This window comes from Capricornis sumatraensis, chromosome 9 (genome assembly GCF_032405125.1).
Source record: "Capricornis sumatraensis isolate serow.1 chromosome 9, serow.2, whole genome shotgun sequence".
Classification (NCBI taxonomy): Eukaryota; Metazoa; Chordata; class Mammalia; order Artiodactyla; family Bovidae; genus Capricornis; species Capricornis sumatraensis.
The window spans coordinates 45,768,585-45,783,534 of record NC_091077.1 but is presented as its reverse complement, the minus strand read 5'-3'; the positions used below and the strand labels follow the sequence as shown (position 1 = coordinate 45,783,534).

Below are 14,950 nucleotides of genomic sequence, written 5' to 3'. Positions count from 1 at the left end.
GCCAATCTACAGAATGCTAATGTAGAAGACAGTTCATAATTGCTTACTTCTTGGTTTTCACTAGAAACTGAAGTTTTTAAAGGTTAAGAATTCTAATTAAACTATGTAATTAAAACTGCTAAAAAATTTGAAGATATAAGGAGTAGAGATGCATTTTGTTAAGGAAAAGGACAGTAATTTTGCACAGAAGCTGGTTATTTCTAAATGGGAAAGAAAATAACGGTCAAATTAATACAAATATAGAAACTTGTAGAGATTTAGAAGAAAAAAAATCTTTAGGACAGAATTCTATGGGGACTTCCCTGGTGGCCCAGTTGTTAAGACTGCGCGATTCCACTGCAGCAGGCATGGGTTCAATTCCTGATCAGGGAGCTAAGATCCCTTATGCTGCAAGGCAAGGCTAAAAATAAACAAAAAAAAAAAAAAAGAGAAGAAAAGAAAGAAAGGAATTCTATGCGTAATCAGAACTATGATTGGAATAAATTTAGTTGAGTAGATAAATTTTAATATTAGTGTAAGAGGATACAAAGCCTCTTAGTTTTATTTCTTTCTCTGTTAAGAGGACCAAGTTTCTTAGAATACTGACCTGCTTTTAATACCAGATTGTAAAGTTTCTTTATCTTTTAAGTAATCTGTTATAACTTTCTACATTTGCCTTGGAAATCTAAAGTCACTTGGTTAAGTGAATAAGTATTATTTCACAGTGACCTCTGACATTGTTTTTAAAAACTTTTTTATATTTCTGACAAAATTTTCAAAGATCAAATTTATATGAAGTTCATTTGACCTCCAGTTAACTTTGAGGTTTTCCAAGAAGGCCCTTGGGGCTTCCCCAGTGGCTCAGCAGTACAGAATCGGCCTGCAATGCAGGAGACACAGGAGATGCAGGTCTGATCTCTGGGTAGGGAAGATCCCGTGGAGAGGAACATGGCAACCCACTCCAGTATTTCTGCCTGAAAAATCCCATGAACAGAGGAGCCTGGCAGGCTACAATCCATGGGGTCACAAAGAGTCAGACATGACTGAAGCGACTGAGCAGAGCATGGCACAGCAGAAGGGTCCTAGAACACCTTAAGAGAATCGTTTTATCTTCTTACCAAAGAAAGATATAAAACTAATTAGGCTCATTTGATATGCTAAATTACCTGGGAAGCACTGTCAATGAATGATAAACCTGTTTAAATTTATATTGTATGGGTAAATTCTATTAATATAGACATTCTAGAAATAATATGGAATACCTAAAAATCTGGTATGTCCTAGTAAATAAAATGTTATCAGCCATAACTCTAGTTATTATCTTAACATATTGTATGTCACAGTAATGACCAAATTCATCTGCCAATTACACTGTAATCAGATATTTAACCATGCCTTTTAAAGTCTTCTGTCTTGGGGCTGGTGCACTGGGATGACCCAGAGAGATGGTATGGGGAAGGAGTTGGGAAGGGGATTCAGGATTAGGAACACGTGTACACCCATGGCAGATTCATGTTGATGTATGGCAAAACCAATACAATATTGTAAAGTAAAAAAAAAAAAAAAAGCCTTCTGTCATCCACAGACAGTTATTGTTTTACTCTGCTGCTGCTGAAAAAAAAAAAAAAAGAAGCTTCATCTTCAAGGACACTCACAGAAAGGACTCTGACAAGTACAGGTTTCTGACAACTTTCAGATAATACTGCTGAACTGGTAAGAAATTAAATAGTTATAATGGGAAACCTGATGACTTCATGAAACTGTTAACAGTACTTGTTAAGATCAAGTACTAAGTGCATGATGAATATAATTGGGGGGATTTTTTTTTTTACCAAAATTATTACTGATTTTTAATCTTGTGCTTTCTAAACACAAGTAAACCATTCCCCTCAAGCTAATTATGACTTACAGCAATTTGATAAATTACACTTTTGTAAGTACAAGTGAAACATTTACCTTTTCTCTCTACTTGATTCCCCCAGAAACTGGAAACTCTTAGGTTCTCAGCAGCCTTATCAGATGAATAATGAAGATTACCTCATGGCAGGTGCAGGAATCTCAAGATATTCTGGAGATCTTGAGAAGGGAAGAACCCACTCAAATCTCAGGTATCACACACTGAATCTTATAGTACACCCTTAATCTGGCTTTCTTGGCCTTGAAAGACCTTGAAGAGTTCAATTTGAAATTCCTTATGAAAGTTCCAGCAGAGCTGAAAAGAGCCTATATGATCACTTATGTAAATAATCAGGCCAAGTTTATTGAAACCAGATTTGTTTTGCAAACAAATTAGCTTTAATCTGACCATATTTGATGGAAACTAGGGTAATTTTAGACAGAAAAAAATATATTTCAGTATATGTTTTGCTGAAAAGAGCACTAGAAAAAAATATTTCAATGCATATTACGTTTTAGTGTTGTCTTTAAAGTTTTTCTATATTTACTGCCTAAAGACTCGCTTCCAAAATAACTCTTTGTTGTTATGTTATATTATTATAGAATTTAATTACAACTTAATTGAATTTTAAGAGGACATTCTAAGTTTGTTTCTGGAGTTTATCATAGTAAATTATCTTTGGATGAGGATCAAATCCCCATAACCTGCAACCAGGATATTATGTATATTGGAAAAGACATCAGATAAAGGACTCTTAACAGCCACACTGGGAGGGGCCATATCAGGCTACCTCTCCTAAACAGACTGCAGCTCCTATTTCTGACACCCAGCTCTGACTAACTTAGGCCAGCCCTACCAGACCAGGATGAGAAGAAAACATCTGAAGTAGAGAGCTGACCCAAAATGCTGGACCAGACTTGTACACTAATTACTTTGACAACTGCTCACACTTCTGCTTACAAATCAAATATTTTTTTCTTGGGCTTAATCATATGCCAAGTTTCAAAAGTCAGTATGTTGGGTTTGTGGCCAATTACCAACGTCCAGTACACCTGGATTACCTTTGTGAATTTCTCCTTTTAAAAGCACTAATCGGATGGCCCTTAGAAATTTTATTTTAGAAGAAACTTGAGTACCATGCAAGCTACCATCAATATTACTAAATGGGACCCTGTTACCTGGCCAATTTATGACACTTGCTCTGAAACTGGCCACAAAATATATAACATCTCGTTTTTACTAGATGTTAAGTATCGGGTAGCTCCTGATCCCAGTGGATTTATGGAACAAGTTTATGGCCTTGGCTCTCCCTGGGCTGGTTAGGAAGATGCACAACTGGTTTCCAGTGGGCTCAAGGTCATCTACAGGCAGCCTTGGAACCAGGCCCTGCCAATCTGCCTTCAATTCCAGCATGCTGGGTTCAATGTTTTCCAATGGTATGACCATTCAGCTACAGAATTTGCTATTTCCCAGTTGGAATATAAGATATCATTACTTACATAGAGGCTTTAACAAAATTTACTGAGTAGGCTTTGAATGATATTTATTAAAGCCAGTAGCTTGCTCAATTCAAAAGTCTACATGACGAGAAAAAGTGGTGCTACAGAATTGTAATATGACCTTTGAGATTCTAATTGCTTCCCAAGGGGGAAATTGTGCTGTAATACATACTGAATGTTGTGTATCATATTCAATAGTCTTCTGATATAATTCATCTTGAAAGTCGAGTCTGAGTCTTTGTGACCCCATGGACTATACAGTCCATGGAATTTCCAGGCCAGAATACTGGAATGGGTAGCTGTTCCCTTCTCCAGGGGATCTTCCCAACCCAGGGATCGAACCCAGGTCTCCCACATTGCAGGCAGATTCTTTACCAGCTAAGCCATGAGGGAAGTCCAAGAATACTGGAGTGCGTAGCCTATCCCTTTTCCAGTGGATCTTCCCAACCCAGGAATTGAACCAGGGTCTCCTGCATTGCAGGTGGATTCTTAACCAGCTGAGCTACCAGGGAAGCCCAACTCATCTTAAGACACATGAAGAATCAGATTTCTACTCTGAATAATCCTCTTCCCAATTTAGGGGAAATAACAGAAAAATGGATTGGTTTAGGAGGCTCTGGCTTAAAACTTTTAAACTACTGATCACATCTACAGTTCTCTATGAATTAATGAAAATGCACAATGAACGTGACAAGATAAAATTGGCATATATCCTACTAGACAACTTGAAATTAACCATTAGTCTTTGCCAGATATCTTACTAGCATAACTGCCTAAAAGGAAAGAAGGAACCCAGCTATTAAGACCCCAACATCAAGGAAAATGATAAACAGGGCAGGTAAGCCATCACTGTAGCATCAAGGGACCAAATATTTGATTACCTAATGCTTTCTATCAAAAGATGAATGATTAAAGAAGGGAAATTAATGAAATAAAATTCCTATTTTATGGCAAAACAAGAAAATTTTAAGTATAAATTTTTTCTATCTGTCTGGGACTCCTCCCTTAAGTGTGTAATGTATATCTGCATTAATCACACATACTTAGGAGATAACCTTCCTTATTAATCTTGTAAAGAGTCATGATGATTCACTACTAGCTCTGTACATGCAGATCTGGATTGTGTAAACTGTCAATACGTCACTTGAAGTACAATCCTTTGTCTCAAAAAGGTATGTGACTGTACTTTGACTTCTGACGGGGGAACATTCCTCGGAGCTTTCTAAAAGACTATCTCCCAGGTTATAATCCTCAGGTTGACTGGAATAAATTTTTCCGTTTCTTTCTTAGATATCAGCCTATTGAATAATTTTATTGTCAACACTATATTTTATTCCAAATGGTTAGGAACATACCATTCATTGCCTAATTGAAAAGACAGATTTTATGAATAATCTTCTGAGCACACAAGGTGAGCAAGGTCCAATCCATCTGTGTCCTCAAGAAGCTATGCTCCAAACAGGAGAACAACCAGCTGAGGACAACAGAGAGTAAGATCTTAAGAGACAACAGGAGTTACAGGAAAAGGACTGCCAAGGGCGTCTGCAGAGAAAGGAGCAACATGGGCAATACCCCATGGCCATGAAACAGCATTCTGAAAAATCAGTGGGGCACAGCAGAGTCAAGTGATTATGTCAAGCATCTGAAGCGAGGCAAGAGGTTAGGACATCAAAAAAACCTCTTGGGGATTGCAGGAGAGATTGGAAGATACTGGAGTCTACAGCAGTAATCCACGTAAGAAATAACTGACCAAATAGTAGTAGTGGGAATACAGAGATCTTTCAATGAAAACATTTGTAAAAAGTACAATTATAAGCAAATTTGGGTCATCTGGATAGAAACCAACATCTCACAGCCTAGTACTGCCACAAGATTTCATGGCTCACTCTAATATTTTTATTTATTGTTTCATCACAGGCCATTATGCTAGAGGTCTTTAAGCCAAGTACAGTCAGTGAAAGCCAAGTATCATCAAAATGCACAAAATAAGCAAAAGTCTTACAGTATATCAATGAAGAAAATGAAAAGAATATGCAGTCATAAGACTATAAGGTAGAAAGACAAACACAAAAGAATCTGCTTTGGGCTTCCCTGGTGACTCAGTGGTAAAGAGTCCACCTTCCAATGCAGGTGACACAGGTTTGATGCCACATGCCTGGGAGCGATGAAGCCCACACACCACAGCCACTGAGCCTGAGCCCGGGAGCCCCAGCTACTCAAGCCCACGCGCCCTAGAGCCCATGCTCCACAACAAGATAAGCCGCCACAATGAGAAGCCTGCAACCAGTGGGTAATCCGCTTGTTGCAATTAAAGAAAAGCCCACATGCAGCAACAAAGACCCAGCACAGCCTAAATTAATAAATTGTATATAAAAAACAGAAAACAAAAAACACAATACTAAAAAAAAAAAAATGAACCTGCTTTGTAGTAGTCATTATCATAGATCCACTTATAGTGACTTATAATGTAAAAATTGTCTTTTTACATATGTATCAACTTGCAATAGTTTATTAGAAGTGCAGTAGTAAATATGTAATGAAGTTTTCACCAAACAGTTTTAATTATATTATTGTGAAGTCATTAATTATATAATCTATCAAAATAATGGATCAGTGATTTTAAAGGGGTCCAGAATATACCACTGTGACATAAAAATTATTTTGAGTAGAGGGCATGAGAATCTGCCTAAAAGCACTTACCTGCCTAAAAGCGCAGCCTCCAAAAATAACTCAAAAGAATTAAGTTGTCCCACACCTAAACATATGTTGTCACAAAATGATCAAGTCTCCCATTTATTCTACTAAGAACTAATTTATTTTTCCTAAAAATCATTTTCCATAACTGCTCTTTTCTCTCTCCTCTTCCCCTATTAAGATGGTATATAAGTCCCAAATTCTCGAGGCATATTTTTATGAACCCTCATAATGCGTGAGTAAATTCTGCCTTTTCTCTTGCTATCCTGTCTTTTGCCAGTTTAACTCACAGTCTCACAGGCACTAAAACTAAGAGGGCAGAGGAAAAATTTTTCTTCTCCAACAATCTGAAACTAGTTTCATCTTAAAAAAAAAATAGAGAAAAACAATAACTATAATAGTCACCCAAATGATGTTCTAACATGTTAAAAATATGAAGACCAATCAATTTTGGCTTTAGTCAAACAATCCATTGCATTATGTATTAAGTTTGAATTATACTGCTTTTGTTGTAATGTTCTTAATTTGTTTTGGTTTTACAATGGTACAATAGCTAAAACATATGGAGTTTATACCTAGTTTTGTATCTGTATAAACACTTTATAAAAAGTAATTTAACACTGAGGTTGCAAAGAAATATTTAGCACCGACACATTACTTAAAAAAACTGATAAAGGAAACTGAACTGATAGGATTCATGGAATTGAATATGGAGACATAATAAATCTGTGGAACTGATGTGGAATTGAAGAAGGGAAAGAACCAAAAATGACTCCCAGGACGGACCTGTGCAAACTCGGTAGATGACAGTGCCATATATTAGGACAGAAGGGGGAGAAAAGAACTGGGGAAGGCAAGGAATAACAAAACAGAGAATGAAGAATTATTTTAAATATACTTTAAGTGTCACCAAGAAGTTCAAGCGGAACTAGAAAGACATCTATTTTCAGTGAAAGAGATAGGTTTCAGCTTATGATATAACTTTGGAAATCACTGGCATATAGTATTTGATATCACAAGAATTAAAATATCATGCAGGGAATATGTACAGAGTAAGAAAAGAGCCAGCCGCAGAAACCATGTGAAATAATACATGTTTACTGTTAATTTTTAAAATGCTGTTTATTATGTATTTATTTTTACTGCACTGGGTCTTCACTGCTGCACACAAGTTTTCTCTCGTTGCGACGCTTGGGCTTCTTGCTGCAGTGGCTTCTCTTGATGCAACTCGCAGGCTTGAGAGCACGGGCCCAGTAGCTGCGGCATACAGGCTCAGCTGCTCCGAGGCATGTGGACTCTTCCCCAGACCAGGGATCGAGCCCATGTTCCTTGACTGGCAGGTGGTTTCTCGACCACTGGGCCACCAAGGAAGCTCATATTGTTTTGTTTTGTTTAGAAAGGAAGAAAAAGAGGGGAACTAGGTTAGAAAGCTCCAAAGATCACCAACATTTTAGGAAAAAGAAAGCTATTAGAAGAGAGGAACGAAAAATATTTTTTGTAACTTAATAACCAATAAATTATCTGTGGCCTTATTAAGGGCAGTTTTGGTGGATGTATAAAGTAGAAGCCAAATTAGAAATTATATTAAAGAAACAAATGAGAGATTAAAATAAATGCAGGTGACTGCTTCTCAATCACCCAGCCAGAAGCTTCAGAAACAAAGAGAACCTAGGTTCTACGTTTATAAATTCCTATTTTATACTTGATGGAATCTCAGAACCTAAACTAGTAAAATTTATGGTCTAAATTTTACTACTGTACATGTACTGGTGATTCTCACAGAATTACTTTATTAATTTATTCATATTACTTCAGAATAAACTTTATGAACTTTATGAATCCACTGTTACATAAAAGTGATACTCTCAGAATGGTTTCCCCCAACATTCCAAGTAAAACAAAGACTTGAGATCTTGTATTCTTAAACAACTCATTCACCAATCCATTCAGTAAATACATGCATGTGCTCAGCTGCTCAGTCATACCTGACTCTTTGTGACTTTATGGACTGAAGCCTGTCAGTATCCTCTGTCCATGGGATTTTCCAGGCAAGAATACTGGACTGGGTTGCCATTTCCTCCTCCAGAGGATCTTCCAACCCAAGAATTGAACCTGTGTCTCCTTCATTGGCAGGTAGGTTCTTTACCAGTGAACCACCAGGAAGCCCCAGTAATATACAATGAGCTACTACTTGCCAGGGACAGTTTACACTTTCTACCTACCATTCATGAATTCAATGGACTAAACCAGTTCAAATTAATTCAAGGCTCTCTTGCATATGGTTCCATTAGTTATGGTGTCCTACATGAAAGTAAATAAAAGTTACAGAAAAGTAGCCAAATATTCAAAACATTGTGCTTTAGATGGCAATGTTTTACTTAGCTTTTGAAAAGTTCCTTCTGTGTATGTGCTTTTAAATACAACATATTTGGAGGACAAGTCAAGTATAGAGAGGAAAAAAAAAAAAAGATTTAGCACCTCTCCCTGTACATCAGAATACACTCTGATCACTTACAGCTGACCAATTGACACTATAAGTGCAACAAATGGATGCTACTGCATGAGGACAACTTGTGGATCAGTGACTAAATATAACGGCTTTAAAAAAAGCAACCAAAGGGGCAAGAGCAAATGCTAACAATCAAAGCGGGGGAACTGGCAATTTCAAGATGTACAAGATATTCATGAGAAGTGATGCTGAATTAGCAAAGAAATGGACTCAAAATGAACAAAAGTGAGGGTCTGGTCATGTATGAATTATAATCCAAAGGAAACTATGCTGGTGGCAATTTCAAAAAATATCAGAAAGTGTTTATCTAACTATATATATCAACCTACATAAAGAAACCAAAGAAAAGGTTCTGTTCCTTGATCCAGGCATAACCACCAGGCAAGCTGAATAAATAAATAAGACTGCCAAGTTTAAATCTAGGTTCCACAACGTATTAGCTGTGTAACCTTGAATGATTGCTTGACCATTCATCTTCGTTACGTGGTCAGTAAACCTAACAGTTCTCATATCACAGGGCTGTTATGAGGATTAAATGAAATGATGCTTATAATATAACCTAGCACAATGACTAGGAATAAAGTACACGATGAATGCTACTTCTTATTGTTACTATTTTATGTCTTTAGGAACTCGCAGCCTATCAGCAAAGTCCAAACAGAAGCTCAATGTAGTAAGTTCTATGCAAAGTCTTATGGGCTCCCCTGGTAGCTCAGACAGTAAAGAATTTGCCTGCAGTGCAGGAGATGCGGGTTGAATCCCTGGGTCAGGAAGATCCCCTGGTGAAGGAAATGGCTACCCACTCCAGTATTCTTGCCTGGAGAATCCCATGGCCGGAGGAGCCTGGCGGGCTATACTTCATGGAGGCTATAGTCCTTGGACATGACTGAGTGACTAAGCCTGCACACGTGCAGTCTTATAGGACTCCAAAGTTACTGTGCCCACTGAAAACATTAAAAGGAACTCAGCCACAACAATCAGTGTTAGAGATCACATGCCAATTTTAGTCTCAGCACTAAAGACTTCATATGGGACTTCCTTCCCTGGTTGCACAGTGGATAAGAATGTCTGCCAATGCAGGGGACACCGGTTCAATCCCTGATCTGGCAAGACCCCACATGCCTTGGAGCAACTAAGCCCCTGCACCACAACTCCTGAGCCCGCGCACCCTAGAGCCGCAAACAGAGGAAAAGCCCACACAAATCAAGGAAGACCCAGCGCAGCTAAAAATAAATAATATATTTTAAAAGACTGCCTATATTAAAAATACACAATCGTAATTATGGTTTACCTCATAGAAACTAAAAGAGATTTACATTTCTGCCATGCCTAAAATAGAGATATGAGCACAAGTCTAGCATTTAAACTGATGACTAACCCATACATCACATTCTACTGTTTCAGCTGACAATATCAGACACAACTTGGTGACCGAACAACAACATATATAAATATCCACAGAAAATTTCACCAGAAAGAAAACAGTTGAAAACGAGCTCAAATCTTATAATGAACAAGTCAATACATATTTAGTGACCTAAACTGCAAATACCCAATTCTAAAATCACTCAATAAAACTGGTAATTTCTTAAATGTGTTAGACACCATGTGAATCTGCTGGAGAGAAGATGATGTGCAAAAACAGATATTCTTGCCCTTACAGGACTTACAGTCTAGAGGGAAAACATATTATTTTATAAAATTATAATGTAACAGGGGAATGAATCTGGATGGAAGAGAAAATGTAGAATATTCTTCTCACTCTTAACCGATAAGGGGAAAAGCTGAGTATTACATAAATATTACAAAAAATAATGTTAATAAAACTACAGTTTCTAACTGCCTTGACAAATTGACTCAAATAGTCAACAAAGAAGCTAATTACAAGTGGGAGTCATGATTTGCTTTTAGTCTTTATTATATGGTAATCAGATGAAAATCTGCCAGTTTAAGTAGTCTTGCAGTTTCACTATCAACTTCTGCAAAGGAAATGAGTGCACCCAAACCTACACAAAGACTTAGAAAAACCATTCCAGACAATTTTTGGATTGTAGTGCAATGTAACAATCAACCAGAGAAAGAAATGTCCAGATGTGTGAGGTATTCTGCAATATAGTAACACTATACAACACGAAAGTAAGTTACAGAAAAACCAAAGAGTTGACTACTCAATCAACTTTTAAATTAAAAATGGAAGATCCAACTAAACTGTAATGTGTAATTTAAGCATGCTACATTAAACCTAAAGCATGAGAATTCAACAGTATTTAAGCAGCATAAGTGCCTAGAAAGAGTTAACCAAAAAAAAATTAGATACAGCACTGAACTTTTTTTCCACCTTTTAGAGAAATATCCTTCCCTCCAATTCTCCACCACATCCCTACTCTCTTTATTATTAGTGGAGTGAACAATGTGAACAATAACGGAACCCAATACAGGATATTAAACATTTTACTGAGAATACTTTTACAAAAAACTTTAGAAATAGGGTTTATAAAAAGAATGTGAAAGTTATATCTTAACAAGGGTGTATACCATATGACCCAGCTATTCTACTTTTACACATTTATCAAAGAATAGAAAAGCAGTAATTCAGAAAGATCTATGTACCCCTATGCTGACTACAGCATTATTTACAGCAGCCAAGACATGGAAATAACCTATTTGTCCATCAATGGATGAATGGATAAAGATGGGATAGACAGACACACACACAATGGAATATTAATATAATTCAGCCATAAATAGAATGAAATCCTGCCATTTGCAAGAACATGGATGGAACTTGAAGGTACTATGCTAAGCGAAATAAGCAGACAAAGATAGATAAATACCATATAATTTCACTCCTATTTAGAAGCTAAAAAAAACAAACTAAGTGAACAGACAAAATAAAACAAAAACTCACCAATACAGAGATCAGATTAGTGGTTACCAGAAGGAGAGGGGGTTGGGGAAATGAGAGAAGGGGTCGAGTGTATAGTGATGGATGGTAACTGGACCTGGGGTGGTGATCACTTTGTGGTGTATACTGATGCTGAATTATAATGCTGTACACTTGAAGCTTATTTTCTTGAAAGTGGTGGTATATATTTGCAGTCCTATGGCTCTAAGCAAGCTGTGTACATGGACTCCTTTTTTATTCTTTTATAATCCTAAGGACAGAACTGGAGCAGGCAACAAAGGTCTGCTGGACTGGATCAAATCAACATAGTGACAACATCTGCAGTACAGCACACACAATGGCTAAACTGCTTTACCATTTCAAAATTATCAAAATTATACTTACATATAAGTTTGCAAGCATATGTGCAGGATTTACCATTTAAAGCTCGTGTAAAAGTGCAACTTAAAGAAAAAAACACAGTCATATGGCATCTTGCTTAAGAGTTTTGGCCTTAAAGTAAATGTCCTAAAATAATTTCATCCTCGGTGGAAATGTAACTAAATAGCCTAGATTAAAAAAAATAGTTTAATCTGTTACCATAAGTTTGAGAAAAAACAATTGATTCAATTTAATACCATTTCAGTGCTTACTCTCATTTATTCTTGCTACTGCCTACATACCTGCCTACTCAGAGACATTTTTTAAAGTTTTTTGGGGCCTTCTTTGTAAAGAAAACAGTAGTCTCTAAAAACAATGTAAATTAGCTATTTTAGTCAGTGGCTATTTTCTCGAACTTCACAGCAATCTTAGATTTCAATGGGAAACTGAAGCATTTTAGTATTATTCTACTAGTTTTGTTTCCAAGAACTAAAGATTTATAAGTAAATTGGTAACCTGGAAAATTGTTGGGAGAACATCTGTTTTTATTATAAGTTCTTTATAATCATAAAGAACTTAGCAAATCACAACATAGGACAATTTAAAGAATCCTAGAAAGAGTATAAAATTAGAAGACATCTTCACACCGAATGACAAATTATAGTGCCACATGTACACTCTGGTCAGAGGTTCAGAGACTTTGTGTCCAACCACTTTCCAAGTGATGTAACGACCTCTGGAAATCAAACAGGAGAGCCTCCCGTTCTAAAGTTGAAAAACTGAACAGGTGGCCTGGGTACAATTCGGGGAAGGTTCGAGGAGAGAGGAGCAGGCCCTAAAGAGGCAAAGCATAATCCTCCATTCATCTCCGCAGATTCACACTGAGTACGACCCTCACCCTAATGCAGGCCCGACGGGACCGAAATGAATCAGACCCCAAACCTTGCTCTCCAGAAGACGCGGGTGAGGTGGCGCGGGGAAAGGGCACATAAACAGATCCCATGAGCCTTGCATGAGAGTTCTGAGATACAGACGGAGTCTGTGTTCTTTACCCATGTATACCCAGGGCGTTATATACAGCAAGTGCTCAGCAACTGTGTGCTGAACAAAAAACTAAATAAATAAATATGAAACACTAAGACGAGTCTCGGTCCCTGTGGCTCAGCCTCCCAGCTCCAGGCGCTACTGACCCTGGCAGGGAAGTCACTCTCGCCTACTGTCCCCTCAGACGCAGGCAACAACCAAAGGTTAACTCGGGCCGGGGCCCAAACTTCGCCTTCCCTAACTCTCAACACCCAAAGGCACTTACCGTTCGTGTAGGGAGACACCGAGGCAGAGGCGGCCCCGTTCTGGGCCTGGAGGCCGGTGGAGGCGCCGCCAGAGGCGGGTATCCCGGGCTGGGACATGACGACGACGTTTATAGGGGTCTGGTCGGGGTCTGCGACAGCCCCAAGCCGAGAGTTGAAAAACGACGGCTGGAAGCCAGGGAAGGGGCTAACGACTTAGGGCTGGAAGCCGGATAGAGATAGGGCGGCGCAAGGAGCCCTACGCATGGCGCCGCATTCTCCCCAGTCCGCAGGCGGTCAGAGCTCGGCCTGGGGGGCGAGGCTCGGGTGTCGGGCCGCTGGGGCCGAGAACGCGGGATGGGAAGCAGCAGCCAAGCGGAGAGGGACCGAGGGAGGCCCCGGCCGGAACTGCCTGTCAGCCGCTGTGCGCGCAGGCGCAATCGGGACACGTGGCACTTCCGGCTCCGGCCTCGCAGCGGCAGCTGCGGTCGGTGAGCTCGTCTCTCCCGCGGGGCTGCCCTGAAGCCACCTGACAGCTCCGGGTGTCCCGGCCCGAAGGACCGTGCTCGGCCTCTCCTGCCACGTCACTGACTCTCTCCGTTGGCCGGAAGTGGCGTGTGTCACCGATACGGAAATCCCCGCCGTCGTGAACGCGGCAAGGCCGGGATCTGAGGACAGTCGGGGTTTCAGTGGCAGCTTTGGAGGGGTGGGACTGACAGTTCTCCTCCAGTTTTTGTGAAGATTACCTGAGAGGACAGACTTCATTGTCCTTTGTTGAAGCTAAACCTCAGGTAGCTGAACCGATTAATGTTCATCACGGTATTTCATTTCACATTTCATTCCAGGTGTAAATTGTAAGGGATTTTTTTTTTAAAGGTTAATTAGGTATAAGTGTTCAAAGTAATCAAATCGAACTGGAGGCCTTTGCTTTTTGACCTGAAGATTCAAAAGTAATTTTAATTTTGAAACTCGCTGATTCATACAGCAAGTCATGCCAAAGTTCATTAACATATTTAAATAGCAATTTTATTTCCTCTTCTAAGAGTTTACAGTAAGGTACAACATTCAGACTTCCTTTCTAGGCAAGGTGACTTTTTTTCTTGCAAGTAGACTTTTTTTTTTTTTTAACTTTTGAGACTAAAGGGAGGTAGAAACTGGAATGATGAGACAACATAGTTAATGACATCAGTGATCATGGTAGCCACCTTCCTTATACTTAGGTATTTCCAGTTCTGAGCTGATGATAAAGCCCTTCTTTATAGATTTGTATTGTTGACTAAAATGTCATGCCAAGGGTTTCAAAATCTGTGAAAGGTGAAATACATCTTAACCATTTAATATCAAATGCCTACTATGGAATGTTATATTACATACAGAAAGAGTAAGAACTAAACTGCTGTGAGAGGCCTGAAAACAGTAAGAATTCATATAACTACCTGTTAACTTTTAGCTTTTTTTTAACATTTGCCTCAGATGTGTAAAAATATGTTTGCTGTGCATGAAATTGAAAAATTCAATTCCTTTGTCCAAGATACAAATACAAAGTCTTTAGGATGAAGATGATACTTTTGGTTAAAATGTTTTTAGCTTAGGGCCCCATAACAAAAATCCCAAAGCATATGTCCCAAGACCACTTGAAAAGATACCCAATCACAAGCCTCTCAATGGTTTTCAGATACATAAACACAAGTCTATTTTCTGAGAAAATAGACCTCAGAAACTGAGCCTCCCTGAGCTTAGACAGTGTTATCTTAAAAAGAGCAAATCCTTAAGCCTGGAGTCAAACTGGCATTAGTTTAATTCTTTTTTTTTTAATGCAAC

The 14,950-nt window shown here is 38.6% G+C and overlaps 1 protein-coding gene across 1 annotated transcript in view; it reads right to left on the bottom strand.

Annotated features, from left to right (window-relative positions):
- The window catches only part of SEC24A (SEC24 homolog A, COPII coat complex component), a 69,552-nt gene extending 56,303 nt beyond the window's left edge, over positions 1–13,249 (bottom strand). The window contains exon 1 of the mRNA XM_068979594.1: positions 13,153–13,249. Coding sequence (XP_068835695.1) covers positions 13,153–13,249 — 97 coding nt within the window. The remainder of the gene's footprint in view (positions 1–13,152) is intronic.
- Between the last annotated feature and the right edge of the window lie 1,701 nt (positions 13,250–14,950).